General features: G+C 41.1%; 1 protein-coding gene across 3 annotated transcripts; it reads left to right on the top strand.

The window, feature by feature from the left end:
• Window positions 1-311: 311 nt before the first annotated feature.
• On the top strand, window positions 312-19,767 carry LOC145334957 (uncharacterized). 3 transcript variants are annotated; one of them, XM_080180629.1, is made up of 7 exons: window positions 312-449; window positions 2,652-2,751; window positions 3,805-3,913; window positions 15,716-15,788; window positions 18,381-18,612; window positions 18,887-19,237; window positions 19,687-19,767. In XM_080180629.1, exons 2-7 carry the CDS (start codon window positions 2,691-2,693, stop codon window positions 19,752-19,754), a joined length of 894 nt encoding a protein of 297 aa, XP_080036755.1. In that variant the 5' UTR covers window positions 312-449; window positions 2,652-2,690; the 3' UTR covers window positions 19,755-19,767. The 3 variants fall into 3 exon arrangements, with proteins under 3 accessions (XP_080036755.1, XP_080036823.1, XP_080036904.1); XM_080180697.1 differs by having other exon boundaries at window positions 365-477; XM_080180778.1 differs by lacking the exon at window positions 312-449 and adding an exon at window positions 2,281-2,305.
• The last annotated feature ends 1,982 nt before the right edge of the window (window positions 19,768-21,749 follow it).

Here is a 21,749-nt window from a genome sequence, read left to right as displayed (position 1 = left end):
CCCTTCACTCTCTCTCTCTCACACACACACTTTTGCCTATCTCATAACTTCTAACAGCTACACAACCACTAAACATAATCATCTTTGTTTATTGTTTGTACAAATAGATGTAGAATATACGTGGATATTATGACATGGGATAATTTTTGGTCAATTTTGCTATTTCCCTTCTCATTTATAGGTCAGTTTGACTATCCAGTAGGAGGGGAGGGGCGGGGTAAAAGGGGAGCATCGTTATTTTAGCCAACTAAAAGTTTTACTTTGTTAGAGAACATATAAATCTGGTCGAAGATCCATGTTTTAATAAATCCATTGTATGTACTGAAGGGACCCCTAATAAGTGAATAATTCTCGTTTTCTCAACTCTCTACTCCAGGTTTCTGCAGGTGTGGGAAAAAAAATCTGCAATGCAAAACTCTAATAGTGACAAACGTTAATAAATAAAGTAGGTAAGCAGTCTCATTCCAGTCTTTCAAGGTAAAACACAAATTTAATTCTGTTTCTAATCTTTACATTGAACATAAATCGAGAATTTTACACAACTTTCACAATTTTTAAGTAACTTAATTCTTATAGTTATTTGTTTATCTTATTTGTCTATTTTGTTATCAGTTAATTTGCTTTTCTACAATTATCTCTTGTAAATGGTTTATATTTTGTTGTGTATTAGTTCAAGGACGTCCAAATGGGGGGGGGGGGGTTAAAAAATAAAAAAGCTTGGATTGGACGTCCTTGCTTACATGATATAAAGATTACTCTTCTACTCACCCCCCCCCCCCACAAATTAAAAAGCTTGGACGTCCTTGTATTAATTAGTTAGTAAAGCTATTTTTTAAAAAGTAATTTACATTGGCTACTCTTAGTGGAACATCATTGCAATTAAATGTGTTAATTTTTTTTAGATTTTTTTTGGAATTTTAATTTTCAAAATTACTTATATCTTTTTTGACAAAGCCTAAACTGTGTTAAAATTTTGTCAAAAATGATCCACGTGACGTAATAAAATGAGGGAGATGTGAGGAGAAGTGGGAAAAAAACCTAAAAAAGATTTGGATAATCCCTCATTTTTATTACGTCACATGGATCATTTTTGACACAATTTTAACACAATTTGGGCTTTGTCCTTTTTTTAGTTAGTGGGGGGGGGGGGGGGTGAGTGTCCCACAGTCCTGGAAAAATAGCTTGAAAACACCATATGACCATTATTATAACCTGATATCTTAATTGGCGTACAAACAAATGCCGTTATGCTTTGTATTTTATTGATTGACATTTCTTAGTTTTTTGTTTTTCAGTTTCTAATAAAACTCCTTCATTTTACCCCTTTCCTAAAACCTCTGTACAACCACCTTTTTTGCTATACATTAATCGTCAAACGACGCGGCAGGCGCGCTCTCTTTTCCAGAGCGCCATTTTATTTTTGCCAGTCATTTTATATGTCAACTTTCATTTTACATTATGAAAAGCGAAGCTTTTCTTCTGATTGTATTATTATTCATGAAAGAATTGTCTAATTGTTATGAATCTTGTTATGATTATTTATTTTGTTACTTCCAACAAGTAATGATTGATTTACAAGACAGAGCATTCATCCAGTTATTAGTTTCATTACCTAAGCTTCGCTTTAACTGACGTTGTCATCCTTGTTTCCATTTTCTCTCTTTACGGTTTCCGGCCTTCCTTCAATTTGCGCATTTCCATTTTCTTCTCCCCCTCCCTTTTTCTTGTTTGCAATTTCTTCCCCTTTGAATATCTGCATTTATTTGAAACTAATAAAAATAAAAAACATGCAAATTTCACGCGCCAACACACACACTCACATGCAAATGATCAATTAATGTTAGTAGCTCCATAGAGCTCCGAGCTTGGGACTACCCCCCTTCTTTGAAACTCTTTATTTAACCCCCCTCAAATTAAAAAAAACCATTAGATTACCCTCCTACAAACCCCACTGCACCGGAGGAATTCTTATGGGACTTTGTTACAAACAAGGATGACAACATCTATAAGTGGCGAAGCACAATAACGGAAATCGGACAAAGTTATTTAAAAAGCAGATGTTTGGTGTTAAATAAGTTTTAGATATCACAAAACCTTTCTCATTTTTTTTACACTAGCGGCTTCGCCCCTGGCCTCTAGGGGCTTTGCTCCAAGAGGTAATAAAAAAAAATTAAGTACCTGTGGTGCTGCCACCACTAATCTAAAATAAATTTTAAAAAATTGAGGGATTTCTTTTGTTTTATTGGGGGGTTGGGAGTGTTCCAACCCCCAAGAAAATAGCCTAAAACCTCCACAGGACCAGTAGGTATATTACCTGAAGAGTAGAATCCGATCTGTTCAGTCGTTACCTAGATCTTAGGGGACGGGCAGACGGACGGACAGACATCAAGCTTCTTTGCATTATAGATAGGTTGACTGACTATTTACTGGTTGCTACTGGTATATAGAAAATCTGTACAAAAAAATCATCAAGCTTCTTTGCATTATAAATAGTTTGACTGACTATTTACTGGTTGTTACTGGTATAGAAAATCTGTACAAAAAAAATCAGCCATCTAATTATCTTGAATATCGTTACGGTCTGAAAGACAAAGTGAGTTTTAGAATTATAGATTAGTTTTTACACTAAAAGGATTAATTATTTTCTTAAGGAAAATTTTTGTTAATCTTGACAAGAACAATACCTCGGCATGAGTGCGCAGTGCAACATATGTACGAAGCCTATGGACTCTCTTAAACCAAGATATGGAAGTAAGTTTTAGTAGCAAAGCCACTAGTGGGTTAATTTTCTTGGTCAGTCCGTTAGTCTGTAAAGCTATGGAATTTTTAAAAGCGAAGCTCTTTTATAATTATGGTCGGTCCGTACGTCCGTCAGCCCGTAACGGATGGCTTTTTTCTTTAATTTAGGCACGTTAGAATTGTTCCATCGATTTCAAATATTGCACGGTGATCCCTGTAGCAAATAGGTACAATTTAGAAAGCGTAGCAACTCTATAATCAATATTATTTAATTATCCGATTGGTCTGATTTTTGGTGTACTGATTCCTGGGACTACAAAGTACAATATTATAAGCGAAGCAACTCTATAATCAAGTCCTAAAAATGTAGGTTTGTCCTTAAACATTATCCTGCATCAAGCAATTTGTCAACAAATTTACTTACAATTTTGCTTCGACCTTAATACATTTATATTCTGATTATTCAGTTCTGATACTCTTCAAGTATTAATGTTCGTTTGTATTACCGTTCAGAGCTTCGCTTTTATGGATGTTGTCATCCTTGATTTGATGAGTCCCTATATGTAAGAGCATAAAGAATTGAATGATTGCTCTGGTATATTGGCAGCTGTGCTTCAAATATAAATATTAAAACAATAATTTTTTTACAGACATTTATTCAGACATCATAAATTGTTTCGTGCATGTTTGCACTCTTCAGGTGTCAATGTAGAAACATTTATTTAACAAATTGCAAATTTTTTTTATATTTATGAGCACTAAACATCTGCTTTCTACTTACTTTGTCCATATCATGTCTATGATTTTTGTGCTTTGCTAATTAGGGATAAGGCAATGACCAATAAATTGATGTAAATCCCCAATGATCATGCACAAAATTAACCTTTCTGTAGATTACATTCAGCGGTTGAAACTATCGGACACTCAACTTAATAAACCAATTAATCATAATTCAATACAAGTCCCAAAAGTTCTTAAGCCAACGATTAAAAAAATTATTATAAAACTTTGTTGTCTAGTGTAATAAACAGCCTAATGTCACTTGATTTTCTTGTTGATGTGTAGGCCAGTCATGCTGCCTCTCCTGCAGAACTTTCTTCCGCAGGAGTGTTCTCAACGGAATGTTCCGGCTCTGTAAACAGAATGGAAATTGTAAAATATATCCCCAAGACAGGTAAGAATTAGCTTATACCATTATCAACAACGAAATTAATGCGGAAAAAGATCACGAAACCTATACGTCATTTCAGCTGTCGTTTGGGGTCAACACATCGTATAATTGTCGCCCTCTACATCTGCCCCCCAAATATTATTTTAGATTTATTTCGCTTGCTGATTTTACCATAAGATTAAAACTCTAGAGGGAGAAAGGATTAAATAACTGTATCTCCCCATAGCAACCACCTTGTGCAACCTTTCTATCTGGTCATTGAAAATCAACCAATATAAAGTCGCTTATATTAAAACAGCCAAGAAGCAGAAAATAATTTAAAAACAGACGAAGAAGGTCTTTGAAAAAGGAATGGAGGTAGTTGTCTTTATATAGATCTATACTATAGATCTGTTATTATAACTTATTCCTTGGTAAGAATAATGCATATCCTACACATTAAAGCAGTGCAATGTCTGCCAGTCTGTATCAAAATATATGATGCTTTCCCTCAAAGTGCATAGCGAGCACAAAAACCAGGGGGAAGGAGGGAAGTAAAACACAACCGCCCCCCCCCCTGAACCCCATTTATTTCCAAAATTCAAGTAAATTACAAATTACAATTAATTAAAGAGGTAAAATTGTAAACTAAGGTTGTTAAAATGTTCATGATTTATTAGTCATTTTGTTCATCCAGTAGGAGGGGTGTAACGGATCGGACGTGATAGATAGCTTTTTAAAAACTATTAAAGCCCGCCTCGAGCGGTGTGGCGGCACTTCACGTTGGAATGGTAACGTTGTGGCTGAAGCGATCCAAGAGCGAAGCAACTCGTTCCCTTCGTTTGTACGTCTCCGCTAAGTTAAATAACGAATACTACACGCAAGTACCCACAGGGGATTTTGTATGTTTCTGGATAATTAATTGCAGCTATGATTAGCTGCCCACAAATTGGAGTTGATACTCTACTAACAACTGTTTGTGCGGAACTGATGTATTTTCAATAGACAAGTATAGTTTACACAAAATTAATGAATACATATTATATCAATATACATATAGGAAAATTACAGAGAGTATTGAAGTATTGAGGGGGCGTTTCTGATCATACAGGGATGGCAAGGGATACACGTAGGTCTGCATAGGTTATATCAGCAGGCCGGAGTGTATGTTGAGTTTCCCGTTTAGTCACGTTCAGTTGTGCAGGGGAAATCTCCGTGATGCATTGAGGATGCCAAATCCCTGGATAACTGGAGCTCTCTTCTACAAAAGTACATAAGTTAAATATCGCCTAAAACCTACACGCGTAGATGATAGAAAGGTCAAATATACATATAAATGCGGAGCATTATATGTATATTGATTTCTTGGAAAAATATGGCCTCATATGAGATATCACAAGATTTTAACAGAATATAATAAGTACAAATGTTTCATAATTAAAACTCGGGATCCGTCATTTGTGGGCTTAAAAATTCAAATAAAAGAAAAATCAATGGAGAAAAATTAACGCTTTAAAATGGTACTAATTTCATAAAAATCTGTCCACTCGTTTAGGATCACGAAAATGCCATTCTGCTTATTTTACAAGTATCTCAAGTAAGACCCACTACATTTTCTCCCCTTTTTATCTGGCGAACAGACGTGCCAGATAACATAACGCTCAAATTGGCAAAGACAATAGACTGGTCGGCCAATATTACCTATTGCGATGTCATGGTATTAAGGTTGATAGCCTAGATGTTTTAGTCGCAGTGCTGTATGATGGCAAGGATGCAGGATCTAACATGATGGGCTGTATCTCTGTCATCTGGATCTTCGGGGTTGATGTCGTTGGTAATAGCGACGTTGTCTCTGCTGTTGTCGTAGGTTCTCGCCTCTCAGGTCTGGTGTCGGCCTTCTTCTTTCTCATAAGCTTCTGGTAGGAATGCTTATTATAAAGACAAAGGTGGGCAATTAAGGCGATGGCGGCTCCAGGTCCTACACGTAAAAATGTGAGGATAATGCATATCAGATCAGTAATAAATTTTAGCCCTAGGATGACCAGGCATGCGAATGCCATTAGGTCGCCATATTCATGGAGCCAGCTCTTGACGCTGCTCCACAAATCAAGTTTGCGTTCCATGTCCGGCACTAGATTCTCAAGGGTGTACAGGGGTAGGTTGTTGGTAGAAAGTTGGTTACAATTTCCATCTCCGATGCAGAGTCCGTAGGTGATCTCCTTCAGGCTTGCCTCGGTGTAGGAGGGGAAGGTGAGGGTGTGTAACCATTCAGCTCTCTCTCTTTCCGTGTAGATTCCTCCATGGCTGAAATCCGTCCAGTTAACTAGAGGGGTGTCGATGGTCATTTCCATGGGGGCCTGAGTCTTGATGATGGCGGGAGTCAGCTGAATCCATCCTTCTTTAGACTTGACAGTTAGGGGGAAAGTTGCTGAACACGTTACCCTTGTAGAATGCAACTTATAATGTTTAGTTGCAGCATCTGCATAACCATCAGGATCTAAAGGTATATCTTGATAGCAGTTGATGTCGTCCTTGATCTTCTGAGTCCTCTTGGTGCACTGGAAGGTCATCAACAGGTCTCCCTTCAAGAGTCCGTAAGTCTGCTCATGCAGCAGCACTGGTTGGTCTGACTTTCCATGATAATGGGTTTCGCATATGGTCTTCCGTAGTGTTACATCTAGTTGGCTGAAGGTCTGGCGCATACTGTAGGCTAAATAATTTAAATGTACTGCAGCTTGAAGATTTACATCTATTTGTCCGGGGTCGATGGTGGCGAGTCTGCTGAGTTCGCTGGTCTTGCCCAGGTAGATGCCGTCGTGGTCCGTGGTGATGACATTAAAGGGGCAATGCATTAATTTCATTGCGCCTGTAGTGTTAAGTAAAACTTGCTGCTGGTGGTCCACTAGGTAGGTGTCCATGGTGGTGAGGGGGTTGATGGTGTTGACCATCTGTAGAGTGCAGGAGCTGTCGTTGATATTCCAGACGAATGTCGCGGCGCCAGTGATGCACTCCCCTTTATGATATGGACATGGTAGAGATAGATGATCCGTTTCACTCTCTACCTTGTTGTTGCTAACCAGGAAAGTTTCTTCTTTAAGCAGAATCTGGTACTCAGCTAACTTCAGGGTGTTGTAGTGGATGGTGTCGCCCATGCGGATGGTCTGCCCAATGCAGGTGATCTTGTCGTCTTCCATCTTCAGGGATCCGGCCAGGGTTGCCGAAACGTAGGTTGGGCGGTTAAGTTTCACTTTGATAGGGTCACCGTAGCCGGAAATTTGATATTCCTGCACCAGTGACATGCGGCGGCAATTTTCTGCAGTAATTTCTTCGTGCCTCATAGTTTGGGGTACCTGTTGTAACTTGAGGTGGCCCCAAACTCCGCACTTGAAATGGTACAAGGATACCCTCACTTCGCAGGAGTATCCGTGTACCTTCGTCAGGGTTGGCCTCTGTAGAATGGTGTAGCGCTCCTTCACTGGAACTTCTTGTGTAGGTTCCTCTGCTCTGCATATGGTTTCCTTGTTGAATTTCTTGATGGTGGAAGGGTTTGTGCAATCTACTATGTCTAATGAATATGCCTCACTGGTTGGTGCTACCGAAGCCATTAGCACCGCGATCAGTGGTAGGAAGATTATCGACATGATAAAATTCCACCTCGCGAGTCTCTAGGATCACCGCTTGACACACTCGTTGATTCTTGTTGAACTCCACTGCTTCGGTACTCAAGTTCCAGAAGACTGCTTGTATCTCGCCGGTGTAGTCGCTGTCCACTAATCCTGCCAGTAAAATTACTCCCTCCCGTTCTATGCTAGAACGGCCGAAGAGTTTAAGAAAATATCCGGGGGGTACACGGGTGTGTAGCTTGAGAGGGACGCAAGTCTGTTGCCCAGGGGGAAGGATTGTGTGGGCGGGGCAGTATATGTCGTGGCCCGCACTTTCTTTCGTACCCTTGTACGGCAGCTTTGCTCCGCGTTTGACGGGGATTCTGATTGTCCGCGCAAGTGTAGCCACTGCAGGCGGGTCCATATCCTCGTCCGAGCTGTCTAACACCTCTTTGCTCTCCTCCACTTGCTGTTGCCAAAGTGTCCCACTCCTCTGCTTCTTTCCTCCGGATTTAACCCTCTCCCCTTTTTCGGGTGAGTCCGTGGACGGCTCTTCATTGTCGCTCAGAGCGCGCTTCTCTACCCGGGGTGCGGAAGGGTATGTGTACGTAGCTCGCTCGCGCTCTCTATCTCGGCGCGGTGTCTGCGGGGGCGAGCTTCTTCTCGGGCTTCTCTCTCTATCGGGGGTTCGCTTGGCATCTCTCCGTTGAGTGCCCGAACCGGACGGTTCGCAAGATTGATCTCTCTCTCTCCCTCTCTTCTCACTCTGCTCTCTGCGCGGTGTGCGCTGCATCGCTGGTGATCTGGGCGGTGGTGTATCCGGTAGGGGAAGGTTGAGGGGGTCAATGTTGGGCGGTGGTGGTGGTGCTCCTCCCGGTCTATTGGGGGGTCCTCCCTCATCATCGCTGTCATCCCCATTTGAGAAATCAATTCTTGGATTAGGCGGCTTCGCCTGCCTTTCTGGATTCAAGGGAATTTGCTCCCCTGCCTCATCTCCGTCTTCTTCAAATGGTTCCGGGGGAGAAGTTGGATCTCCATCTGTCATTGCTGGGGGGTAATATGGTTTTAACCGACCAACATGCACAACCAAGTCCTCCTTTTCTCCCGCTGGTATTGTCTGAATCTTGTATAAAACGTCGGCACACTTCTCGGTAATTAAGTATGGTCCACTCCAATGTTTGGTCATCTTCTTCTTTGCTTTACCATGGTTGGGTGCCAAATAGAAAACTTTGTCGCCTACTCGAAATTCGCGACTGCCGTGATATTGCAAAGCATTTCTTCGAATAGTGCTTGCTTGACTCTTCGCCATGGCTTCATACATGGTCGTGTATCTGTCCAATAAATTTCTCACGGCTGTGGGAATATCCTTGTCATCGTCAGGGTTTGGTAACCGCAAAATCAAATCCGCGGGTAGAGTAGCCTCTCTACCCTGGAAAGCCAGAAAGGGGGTCACGCCGGTGCTGCTGTGGATCCTCGTGTTGTACGCCAGGACAACTCCAGGTAAGTATTCTGGCCATAGAGTCTCCCGTCCTTGGATCACGGTTCTCAGCGTCTCTTCCATGGTCCGGTGCCACCTTTCTATAAGGTTGCTCTGGGGGTTCGCCACGGGGCCTAGCTCGTGCTTAACACCGAGCTTCTGCAAGAGTTTCTTCATGATGGTGTTGCAGAACTCTTTTCCCTGGTCACTGTGGAATGCCTGCGGGCATCCAAAGGTACAAATGAATTTGTCCATAATTGTCGTGGCGACCTCGTCGGCGGTCTTCTGTTTCAAGGGGTACGCCTGAACGAAGCGTGACCATCCGTCCTGTAGCGTCAGGATAAAATTGTATCCTTCTGTAGTTGTGTCGAACTTGCCCACCACATCCATATAAATTGTCTGGAGCGGGTATCCGTTTTGGATGGGTACGTGCGCTCCTATCTTGATGTTGGCCTTGATGTTCTTCTGAACGCAGTCATGACAGACAGCGATCCTCAGGCGGATGTCTGCTTGATGTCCCACATAATAAAAATTCCTCAAAAACTTCGATATGGTGGAGTGCATTCCAAAGTGCGCTCCGGTGGTAGTTCTGTGGCAGTGAGTGAACACCTCTTCTCTCAGGGACAAAGGGACCATGATTCTGCGTCGCTTCCCGGTGAAGGTGTTGATCTCCTGCTCAATGACTCCATCTTCTGCAATGCGCAGAGTGTCGAAAATCTCAGCCAGCCGGTGCACGTCCCTACTCTCTCCACGCAGGGTTGCCTTGTCTGGTGCACGCCGGTCAACGCCAATCCATCTACGAACCTTCTCCAAAATAGGGTCGTCTAACTGATGCCGGTACACTCTATCTCTGTACCGTTCTCGGCGGTCAGGAAGCTCGTCAGCAGGATCATCCACGGCTCCGACGTACTCTTCCTGCTCAGCCTCTTCCTCGGCTGTGGGGTCTGGCATGTCAGCATCGGTACGCCGGCTTAACGCGTCGGCGTTGGTATTGAGTCTCCCCGGCCGATGAACCACACGGAATTCATAACCAGCCAGCTCCTCAGTCCACCTGGCCATCATGCCAGTGTTCTTCTTCAGTGACTTCAACTGCTTGAGGGCGCTGTTATCCGTATTAATTTGGAACGGCTTGAAGCTCAGGATTGTCCGAAACTTTCTGATGCCATAAATAACTGCGGAGGCTTCTCCTTTCCATGAGGGATATCTCTGCTCCGCGCCAGTCGTCTTACGTCCCATGGCGGCGATCAACCTCTCGGCGCCATTCTGAACCTGACTCAGGATCGCACTGATTGCTCTTCCTGAGTAGTCGGTGGTCAGTTGAAATGGGGTATCCGCTTCAAAATCAGGCACAGCGCGGATGGGGGCATTCTGGAACTTGTCCTTCAACTGCTGGAACTGCTCCTCCATCCCTGGGGTCCACTCTAGCTTCGTGGCTTTCTTCTGTGCATTCATCTCACACGTCAAGTCGGCGTACTCCGGTATGAAGGTCCGGTAGTACCCGTAGAAACCAAGGACACTATTCAACTCGGCGACAGTTGAGGGCGGCGGCCAGTTCTTGATACGCTCCACATACTCTGGCACCATACCGATACCCTCGTGACTTAGCATGTGGCCAAGATACTGGATCTTCTTCTGGAACAGCTTGCTCTTCTTAGCCTTCAGCTTGATTCCAGCCTTGCGGTGGGCCTCAAAAACCTGTCGCATCTGTGGTACATGATCCGCAACTCTCAGGTTGTATGATATTACATCATCGAGGTAGCATTGCGCTACCTCGCTTCCCAGCGGGTTCATTGCGGTGCTGATGAATCTGCTGTATACCGCTGGTGCTGTGCTGATGCCGAAGGGCATGCGGCGGAATTGCCACAAACCCGTTGGCGTGGCAAAAGCCGTCAGCTCCCTGGATGCTGGATCGATGGAGATGTTGAAGTAGGCGGCTGTGGCATCTAGCGTTGAATAAACACGATGTCCTCCTGCGCGGTCCAATAGCGTCTGTATCCTCGGCAGCGGGTAACTATCTTGCTCTAAGCAACTGTTTAACCTGCGGAAGTCCACTGCCCATCTGATCTTTCCATCTTTCTTGCGCACGGGAACAAGGGGGCTCGCCCATGGCGATGAACTCGGCTCGATTACTCCTTGGTTGAGCCAGTCGGCCATCTGTGCCTCCAGATCCTTCAACATCTTAGGGTTCAACTCCCTGTATCTCTGCCTGATGGGCTCCGTCCCTGGCTTGAGCTTCAACTTCATGGTTACCAGGTCTGTGTGCCCAGGGGCCTCTCGACTGAATATGTCTCTGTATTCGTAAATGAGCTCCTTGACTTGCTTCTTGACATCGGGGTGCTCGTTCAGTAGCTCGTTGTCCTCCATCTCCAGGTCCTCCCAAACTTCCTTGAATGTGGGGTTCTCCATCTGCTCCTTCGTCATGGGCTTGGTGGCGTCGTTCGTCTTGTTCTCGGACATTGACTGGATAACTTCATGGGGCTCTCTCAACACTAAGCTTTCGGTGTTGATCACCATACTGCTGTCCTCACAAATCTCGGCGGTGAACACACACCCGGCCGATGCAATGCACGGCGCCTCCTGCAAGTTGACGACAGGGATGCGGACTATCCCATTTTGCTGGGCTCTGTATACTCCTTCCAACACACGCACTGGACTATCATCTAAGACGGTCTCTTCTACCATGACAATCGCTTGCGGTCGGAGTTCTCGGCTCGGAAGAAAATTAACGACAGACACTGACTCTGGCGCGAGAATCCTAGTCGCTTGGACGGACAAACGGACAGGACGCGGCCGTTTACCTACTGCGACGGTTTTCAAACGAACGGCCGGCCCTTGGGAATTACGAAGCGGTCCCTTGACATTACGTGTCCAAACGTTTTTGCGCTCAAAATCTGCTTTTGCTTTGTGCTTAAAAGAAAGTTGCGCAACATATGATTCGACGGAATCCGGTTTAAGTGCTAAAAACTCACGTGAATGGTGCACATTACCATTCGCAAAATTATCTTCTGCTTTACATAAATCTTTAAAAGTGGGCGTACAAACATTTACAGCATTACTATAGCTACTTATTTCTGCATTCAGCTCCTCGAAGGCTCGTAATGAAACACTTATCTGAGGATTGGGGGGCGAGTGCTCCCCCGGCGGTTTTCCAGACCGCTCTTCGTCTTCTGAGGTACTTGGAACCTCGTAGTCGATGGACTGCACAAGCGGGACTCTCGTCTGCTTCACGACCAACGCCGCCTGCACCGGTGATGAATAATCTAGAACTCCACGAATCTCCTCGACCCACTTGCACCCGAGATTGATGGGGGTGCGAAGCTCAGGTATAACCAAGGCCTCTCGAATGTAGCTAGGACAGTCGTCTCCCAAGATAACGCTGATGTTGTAAACACGGCCGATGACGTCCATATCGCCGCCGTTCGCCGCTGTTCCCACTGATAACTCGCAAGGAACGATCGGCAACTGTAGTTTCCGGGCTAACTCCTCATTTACGGCGACTCCTTCGTGCAACTTGTTACCGGTATCGATGAGACCATAGGTCCGCACAGTCGGTCCATTTGCACGCAGGCTGATCTTAACCATGGCCCGGGCGCCTCTCCGTCCTTGCATCTGATTGAGGGTGGTAGGGTCTACAGCTGCTGAGGGACTCCGACCTACCGACGGGAGCCCTCTCTCACATTTTTTGAAGTCTTGCTTCTGTGGCCAACTGCTTCCAAACAGTTGACATCTCCGTAGAACTGCGCCTGGTCATCATCTCCTACGCCACTGTCCGCGTCTCCAGGTTCGTTGGTACGCATCTCTCGCACGGCGTGCCGGCCACGATCTTGATATTGTCGGCCGCGTCCGCCGCTGTTGGCGTTCTTCTCCTGGTTCCTCTTGCGCACGTTCGCCAGCTTGTCCTCAGGAATGGTACACGTCTTCTGCCAATGGCCAGGCGTGCCACACCTCCGACAGTTGCCTTTCGGTTTGTCTTTGGTGGCACCGCCTGTACCCTTACTCGCTTGCTGTTTCTTCTTAGGGCAATTACGCGAATAATGGCCTGTCTGGTTACAATTGTAGCACTTGACGCTACTGGTTCCATCTCCGACAGCGTTGACCTCCATATCCTCGGTGCCGTCGTTGCGATAGATGACACGGTTGGACGTGGCGAGGCCATCCATGGAGGTATCCTCAGCATCTCCATGGTGAATAAGTTGGCGCTGTGTGGCAATCTCGTTCATAATAACATTCCGTAGGACACCCATGCTGGTAATACTAGGTAGCTGACAGAAAACTCTTTTTCGTACCTCTCGATGGCGTAAACCAAGGGTTACCTCTTTCCGGAATTGGCCTGGATCACGGTTGTCTGGGGAGTAGGCCTTCAACCACATCTGCTCTTTCTTGGCAAGGTACGTCTGCGGAATCTCGTTCTTGCCCTGCGACAACTGCTTATACGCGTCCTTGTTGATGTCTGAATCTGATGGTGCTAGGAATATGGCATCCAGCCTATCCATTACCTGCTCAAGGGTGAGCGCATCTTGGTTGTCAGCAACTTCTCGGGCCATCTGGAACGCTTCTCCGTCGAGACTCATGATGTACTGGCCTTTCCTGCCCTCTTGATCCGATGGGTGATGACGGGCAATTCTAAATGCGTTGGCCATCTTGGTCTTGTGGCCATCCCAATCTTCTCCGGCACGGTTGCAAAACCGGGGAAAATTCTGCTTGTTAAGCTTCCGGCGCTGGTTCTCCAACCAGGTATTGCCTAGCGCAATGAGTTGAGCGTTCTCATTCGGCGCTCCTTCTGCCTGTGCCTCTTGAATAGCACGCTGCAAATTCAACTGCTCTAGATCAGCGGCCTGTTGAGCTTGCGCCATCTTTGAAACTTAACGAAATTTCTTCAAAATTTAAGGAAAATTTTACCAAGTTGATGTCCCAGACGTCAGAATGGTCCCACACTGGTCTCCAAACACAGGGGTCTTCGTCCTTTCTGATCTCAGTTCTCATAAAACTCGTCTGGATGTACACAATCGTCCGAAATTACCGTAGTTCCTCTGGGTAATTTCCTCGTAAATCTCCTGTTGAGCACTGCGGTTTATCCAAGCACAGCTGTCACCAGTTTGACTGTAACGGATCGGACGTGATAGATAGCTTTTTAAAAACTATTAAAGCCCGCCTCGAGCGGTGTGGCGGCACTTCACGTTGGAATGGTAACGTTGTGGCTGAAGCGATCCAAGAGCGAAGCAACTCGTTCCCTTCGTTTGTACGTCTCCGCTAAGTTAAATAACGAATACTACACGCAAGTACCCACAGGGGATTTTGTATGTTTCTGGATAATTAATTGCAGCTATGATTAGCTGCCCACAAATTGGAGTTGATACTCTACTAACAACTGTTTGTGCGGAACTGATGTATTTTCAATAGACAAGTATAGTTTACACAAAATTAATGAATACATATTATATCAATATACATATAGGAAAATTACAGAGAGTATTGAAGTATTGAGGGGGCGTTTCTGATCATACAGGGATGGCAAGGGATACACGTAGGTCTGCGTAGGTTATATCAGCAGGCCGGAGTGTATGTTGAGTTTCCCGTTTAGTCACGTTCAGTTGTGCAGGGGAAATCTCCGTGATGCATTGAGGATGCCAAATCCCTGGATAACTGGAGCTCTCTTCTACAAAAGTACATAAGTTAAATATCGCCTAAAACCTACACGCGTAGATGATAGAAAGGTCAAATATACATATAAATGCGGAGCATTATATGTATATTGATTTCTTGGAAAAATATGGCCTCATATGAGATATCACAAGATTTTAACAGAATATAATAAGTACAAATGTTTCATAATTAAAACTCGGGATCCGTCATTTGTGGGCTTAAAAATTCAAATAAAAGAAAAATCAATGGAGAAAAATTAACGCTTTAAAATGGTACTAATTTCATAAAAATCTGTCCACTCGTTTAGGATCACGAAAATGCCATTCTGCTTATTTTACAAGTATCTCAAGTAAGACCCACTACAAGGGGATTGGATAAGGGGGATCGTTATTTTAGATATCTACAAGTTAATTTAGAGTACATGATAATCTGGTGTTACATCCAAGTATTAATATATCCATTCCCAGCTTTTATAGCCAGCTTCCGTTACATAAATGCACGAAATTATTTGCATGGCTTTCAGACAAGTAGTAAAAATTTGAATACAAAAAAAAACAAGAACGAATACTTCAAATTTAAGCGAATTTGTTGGAAATCATGAACTAAATATATGGACAACTATTATTATCCCTAAAGAAAGTAGAAAGAGAAAAAAAAAGATTTATGAGAAAAAAAGAGAAAAGGGATGTTAGGCTACGTATTTTGCTCGTCTAATCCCATTTAATATACATTCGTTACATCGATTTCCGTAAATTGGGAATGCTTCGTAAATTTTTGACGGGCTAGTAGAAATACAACCCTAGCAGCACCGACTGACATACACACACTTAGACAGAAGGACACTAACTATTATAGAGAAGCTTTGCACTAGAGAAATATTAATTTAATCAATATATTATTACTTGGATGTTGCACCAGTGTGTTTCATGTACACTGACAAAGTAATGCTCGCAGCTGGATAAAATAAAATCCACTCCTACTTGATGAACAAAGTGATCTATAAATGAGGTCCATATTAGCAAGCTAAATTAACGACAAATATTTCCCTGTAATTATATCCAAGTATATCCTATATCCATAATTATTTACTAATTATTTTGTTAGGGTGAACTGTGGTCCGTGTAGATACAACAAGTGTTTATCTGTTGGTATGCAGCCTTCTAATGTTAGAATTGAGGTAATCATAAATATTATACAGTGTGTTTTTTTTATGAGCACTTTTTTGAAAGCAATTTTACCCCACTTATAGTTATCAGAATTTAATGATTAATGGCTTATTTTCTTCGTTTTTTAAGGGAAATTATGAAACAACCAAAAAAAATTACAGTTTTTGTTGAAAAAGTACAGTAAAGTTGAAAATTAAAAACTTAGGTGTCAACATCTAAAAATGGTTTTAGCGCATTTTTCTTATGTTCAAATATTCTACCTTTTGCAAGAATGGCTGCAAAACGCTTCAAAGTTGAGATATAGAGCTATAAATTTATACAGATACTATTGGGGACATGTACTAGAATAGGTCAAAGTTTGAAGGCCATATCTCAATCAGGGAGAAAGTACTGGCCCCCCAAAGTCGACTACTGAAAATCCAATTTTGAACATAAGAAAAATGCGCTAAAACCATTTTTAGATGTTGTCACCTAAGTTTTTAATTTTCAACTTTACTGTACTTTTTCAACAAAAACTGTAATTTTTTTTGGTTGTTTCATAATTTCCCTTAAAAAACGAAGAAAATAAGCCATTAATCATTAAATTCTGATAACTATAAGTGGGGTAAAATTGCTTTTAAAAAAGTGCTCATAAAAAAAAACACTGTATCTCTAGACAGAGGCGTGCAGAGGGGGGGATTAAGGGGGTGGATTCTAGGGTTGGGCCGAACATCCGGCAGGATACCGGGTAATGAAATTATACGGATACCGGATATCGAACATTGGTCAGATATCCAGCTGAATACCGGATTTCCGGCATTTAAAATCAGCCGGATATCTGGTATTTGGCCCAAAAAGTATACGGCCCAATCACAGGGGATACATTCTCCTAGGTTTCCCTACCCCACTCCACCCTTAAAAATCTAAAGAAGGGCGTCAAAGATATTAATCCCCCGCCCCCTCCTCCCAAGTAAAACTGTAACTACGTTAAAAATAAAATCATTAAGAAAATTTTTCTTCCGATAACCCATCTCTTGGCCCTGTATGAATCATTGCATGTTTTTTATGTTCAATATTCAACTATTGAACCATATGGCATATTTGAAAATAATTAAAACATTGTACGTTGTACAACAAAGAAACATTTTAAAAGTGTACACTTTACTACTGATGTGCAAGAGAGGAAATTAAGGAGAGATATTTGGGTGATCAAACAGATGTTTAAGCCAAATCAACTATTGTACACTAGCGGCTTCGCCCCTAGTCTCTATATTTTATCACCTCTTGGGGAAATTTTTTTACCCCCCCCCCCAAAATTTTTGCCTCGGGGGTAAAATTTCCTTGGGGGGGGGGGGGTAATTACCCCCCCTGAAATCTGTTGGCAGGGGTAAATTTTTTTTACCCCCTCAAAAAATTTACCCCCGGGTTAAAATTTTTTTGGAGGGTAATTTGATAGTGTATCAATATTTATTATTAAAAATGCGCGCGAAGCGCGCCAAAATTTTTTTTTGTTAGGGATTTTTTTTTTGGGGGGGGTATTTTCCCCCCTAAAATTGTTTGGGGGGGGACACCCTCCTAACTGGTTGGGGGTGCCTACGGCACCCCTAAGGTAGGGGTAAATTTTAAATGGGAGGGGTAAAATGAAAAATATTCGTTTGGGGGGGGGGAGGGGTGATCACCCTATTACCCCCCCTTGGAGTCTATGGTAGCAACTCTATAATCCTTACCAGAATGTCCGTTCTTCCATTTTAAACGTTTTTGATTTTTTACTTTTTTAACAACATATTCTTATGTGATCTAGTAATCTGATTGTTCTGATTTTTGGTATACTGATTCCTGGGACAACAAAGTACAATATTATAAGTAAAGCAACTCTATAATCAAGTCCTAAACCCAGAACCACTTCATTATGCAATCTACATTTTCCTGGATATTTTGTCTACGGTAGTCCATAAGTGTACAGCTTTACAGTACATTGTTTCTATTTGTTAAAGCAACACATATGATACAAGAAAAAATTTCTTTTTAAAGTAAAATGCTTATATTTTAATCAAAATCTATATTTTTGTATTTTTTACCGATCCACTTCATTATGCAAATCAAAAGAAAATCAATGGGAAAATGTAGATTGCATAATGAAGTGGTTCTGGGTTTAAAAATGCAAGTATGTCTATAAACATTATCCTGTATCAAGAAGTTTTTCAACAAATTTACTCACAATTTTGCTTTGACTCTTATTCATTTATATTCAGTTCTGACACTATACAAGTGTTAATGTCCGTTTGTCCTATCGTTTCAGAGCTTCGCTTTTATGGATATTGTAATCCTTGTTATATTTTCAGTGGTGTCTTTGTAAATTTGATTTTTATTAACAATTTTTTTCTGAATATGATAAGTTTAACAATCCCAAATTGTGCAGTTTTGTGTAGCATGAAAGCTTCATGAGAAATAAAATTAAGGTATACAACAGACGGAAGAAAAAAAATCATGAAAGCTTTGGATAATGTTTCTTTGTATTTCAAGAACCAATGGCAGAACGAGTTGGGGGTAGAATCATTTATTATTCATTGTCCCCTTTCTCCCTCTCATTTTTTTATATCTCTCTTAAACTTTATCAATTTTAGAATGGAAGGGACCTAAGTAGAAGAGATAGAAATGAGGATCAGGACGTTGATGATCCTAATTCAGCTGATGATGACTATGTAGACATAATTTTCATCAAACAAGAACCAGGCACATCATCTGCCACCAACACCAGCAGAAGCTCATCTACGATCACCTGGAATAATCCTTGTGTTGCTACAGCTCCAGTCAAACAGGAGCCAATGGATACAGATGCCAACACCAAGAAGCCAGGTACAATAAAGATAACCTAAATGAAGCTTTTCTTAAAATATCAATTCATACAAAAAATTTATTTATAATTTGAAGCATATGACAAAACATATAATAAGTTAGTTGTAAATAGTTGGAAGTTTCTAGAATAACGTTAGCTTCCTAAAAATTATACTGTCGAAAAATGTCGTCGCAAATAATGTCGCCCGTTTCTTGACTGCAAAAAAAAACCTTTTAAGTTGGACAAAAAATGGGGTCAGATGGATCATCTAGTTATATATTATGTCTATTCCAGGTGTAATCAAACAGGAAAGAACTTCATTTGACTCAGATTTCTACACAGAGAGAAACAGACACAATGAAACAACTTCCTTTTCCATTAAACAAGAGCCGAAGAGCTACTGTGATACACATGCTATCAAACATGAAGTTGAAATACTTGACATCAAAATTGAACCTATCCAAGAAGTAAGGAAAGCTGAGCCTGTATTCATCACGTGGAATGAGCCGCCTGTTATTGAGATCAAGGAAGAGCCTCAGGATGACATTAACAGCTCAACTCAATTTAATTTTTCCAACTTTAATCAGGGTTGGAATAATACCTGTAACCCTTTTAATATCAAAACAGAAGTCAAAACTGAACAAGGTAAACATCTTTTTAAAAGTCTATGATAAAGTTTAAAAATACATTATGATGAAGTGCTAGAAAGTGTCACGCATGACGTCACAAAAGTACGTCTAAATCCATCTGTTTTTCAGGGGTTTTCTTTCCAACTTCTCCTTTCATCCCAATCAAATAAAAGATAACCAAAGTGTTTTGAATAGGAAAATGTGGTTATAAATCTTCGGGGAACACAGTAATAGTGTCTGACTGATTATGACGTAACAAAAAAAATTAGCCAATGAGAGGCCACTATAAATTTTAGCATTGGTCAATAACGGCCTCTCATTGGCTAATTTTTTTTTGTTATGTCATAATTAGTCAGACACTATTACTGTGTTCATCTTCGGGTACTAGTGTAATTTACAGTCTAATGTCCCCTCTAACTGAAATACTATTTTTGTTAAAACAATTTCAAAACCTTCATTTTACAGGAACTTCTGCCATTGCTCGAGTTTCTGTTATTCAACTAAATCCTGCTCTTAAAAGTAGAAGATTTTAAGTGTACAAAACAGGTAAATTTAAAATGAAAGATTTTTCCAAAACTTGTATTTTCCTTTTTACATATTTTTATCCCTTTTTAACAATAGATGTAGAATCTACGTGGATATTATGTCTGAGGAAAAATGTCGTCAATTTAGGCTGCTATTTCCCATGTCATTGTTTGGTCAGTTGTTCATCCCGTGGGAGGGGAGGGGATGGAGTAAAGGAGGGGAGGGGGTCATTATTTTAGCCTGCTCCAAGTTTTTAGAGTATATGATTATCTGGTGTAACATCTAATAATCTATCCATTTTGTATTTAGATGTTGACAGATTCCTGTGGCCAAACTTTGTGAGTGTATCATTCAAGCAATAATATTGTTGTATGTACTATGAATATCTTATTTCACAAGTGTATATTTTATATAAAAAATGATCATGTCCAATTGTAAATAAACAATTCCTTCTTATAATGTTTTTTTTAAGAGAAGCTTTTCTATAATTAGGGTCAATCCGTCCGTACGTCTGTGACTGATAGCTTTTTTTCGTTAATTTAGGCATGTTAGCATTGTCCTATCAATTTCACGATTAAGAAAGCGTAGCAACTCTATAATCATTACCAGAATGTACGTTCATTTTGAAAATGTTGATTTTTTTACTTTTTTGACAACAAATTTTTATGTGATCTAATCATCCGATTGATCTGATTTTTGGTATATTGATTCCTGGGACAACAAAGTATAATGTTTTAGCGTGATCTAATCATCCGATTGATCTGATTTCTGGGACAACAAATATAATGTTATAAGCGAAGCAACTCTATAATCAAGTCATAAAAATGTAAGTATGTCCATAAACATTATCCTGTATCAAGCAGTTTACAAATTTTTATGTGATCTAATCATCCGATTGATCTGATTTTTAGTATATTGATTCCTGGGACAACAAAGTATAATGTTATAAGCGAAGCAACTCTATAATCAAGTCCTAAATATGTAAGTATGTCCATAAACATTATCCTGTATAAAGCAATTTTTCAACAAAGGACCACCCTCAACGTCACAAAAAATTGTTTTGGATATTATAGCTCCCATATGGCCTATATGAAATATTAAAGACCACTTTCTCCAACAATTTGGGGTCGGAGATTCCGAATCTGGCGTCCATTTTGATCCAGCTGACCTCCTTCATGCTGAAAAATGGCGCCAAAGTTGACTACCCTTCGGAAAATGCGCGAACGACAATTTTTGCAAAAAAAAATCTACCAAATTATTATTATCAAAATTTAAATACCTCACCACCTTTCCCCCTTTTTTATTATGCAAAATCACCCCCTCCCCTCATTCCTTACCTCCACTTGAGGAAAAAAATCATCTTTTGTTTTTTAATAAACAGTATAAAACTTATGCTCATTAAAGCATCATGTCTTTTTATTTATAACCAACTGAAGATTGTTTTTTAACATGAAACACTGTGTATTGGACTTATCAAATAAAAATAACATGTTTAATTAAACTGTGTTGATCACTCTATGTAAGATAGATAGATAGTAAGATTAAAATCTATAATTAATTTGATTTATTTCTTAAACGTCGAGAGAAAGAGAGAGAGAGAGAGAGATAGAGAGAAAAAGAGATAAAAAGAAAGAGAAGGATAATTATGAAATGAGATAAAGAAAAATATCTTTTTGCATATAATGTTGTAGGACCTTACGAATAATATAGTATATAAAGATAGATAGAAAGAGAGAGAGAGAGATAGAGAGAAAGAAAAGGAGAAAGAGAGAGAGAGAGAAAGAAAATAAGAAATAGAGAGAGAGGGAGAGAGTGAGAGAAAGTAAGGGAGAAAGAGAGAGAGAGAGCGAGAGAGAAGGAGTGAGAGCGAGAGAGAGAGAAAAGGAGAAATAGAAAGAAAGAGAGAGAGAGGGAGGGAGTGAGAAAAAGAGAGAGAGAGAGAAAGAGAGAAAAAGAGATAAAAAGAAAGAGAAGGATAATTATGAAATGAGATAAAGAAAAAT

This window comes from Acartia tonsa, chromosome 1, assembly GCF_053477335.1.
Source record: "Acartia tonsa isolate MP-2025a chromosome 1, ASM5347733v1, whole genome shotgun sequence".
Classification (NCBI taxonomy): domain Eukaryota; kingdom Metazoa; phylum Arthropoda; class Copepoda; order Calanoida; family Acartiidae; genus Acartia; species Acartia tonsa.
Note: the sequence above shows the minus strand (reverse complement) of the source record. Positions and strands in the feature narration are given on the sequence as shown.

Bases quoted from the DNA above. Each gene is read 5' to 3' on its own strand.
- LOC145334957 (XM_080180629.1), top strand. From the start codon at position 2,691: ATGAGTGCGCAGTGCAACATATGTACGAAGCCTATGGACTCTCTTAAA. The intron at 18,613-18,886 runs GTACAATAAAGA...TGTCTATTCCAG, and splicing joins TGCCAACACCAAGAAGCCAG to GTGTAATCAAACAGGAAAGA. The intron at 19,238-19,686 runs GTAAACATCTTT...TTCATTTTACAG, and splicing joins AGAAGTCAAAACTGAACAAG to GAACTTCTGCCATTGCTCGA.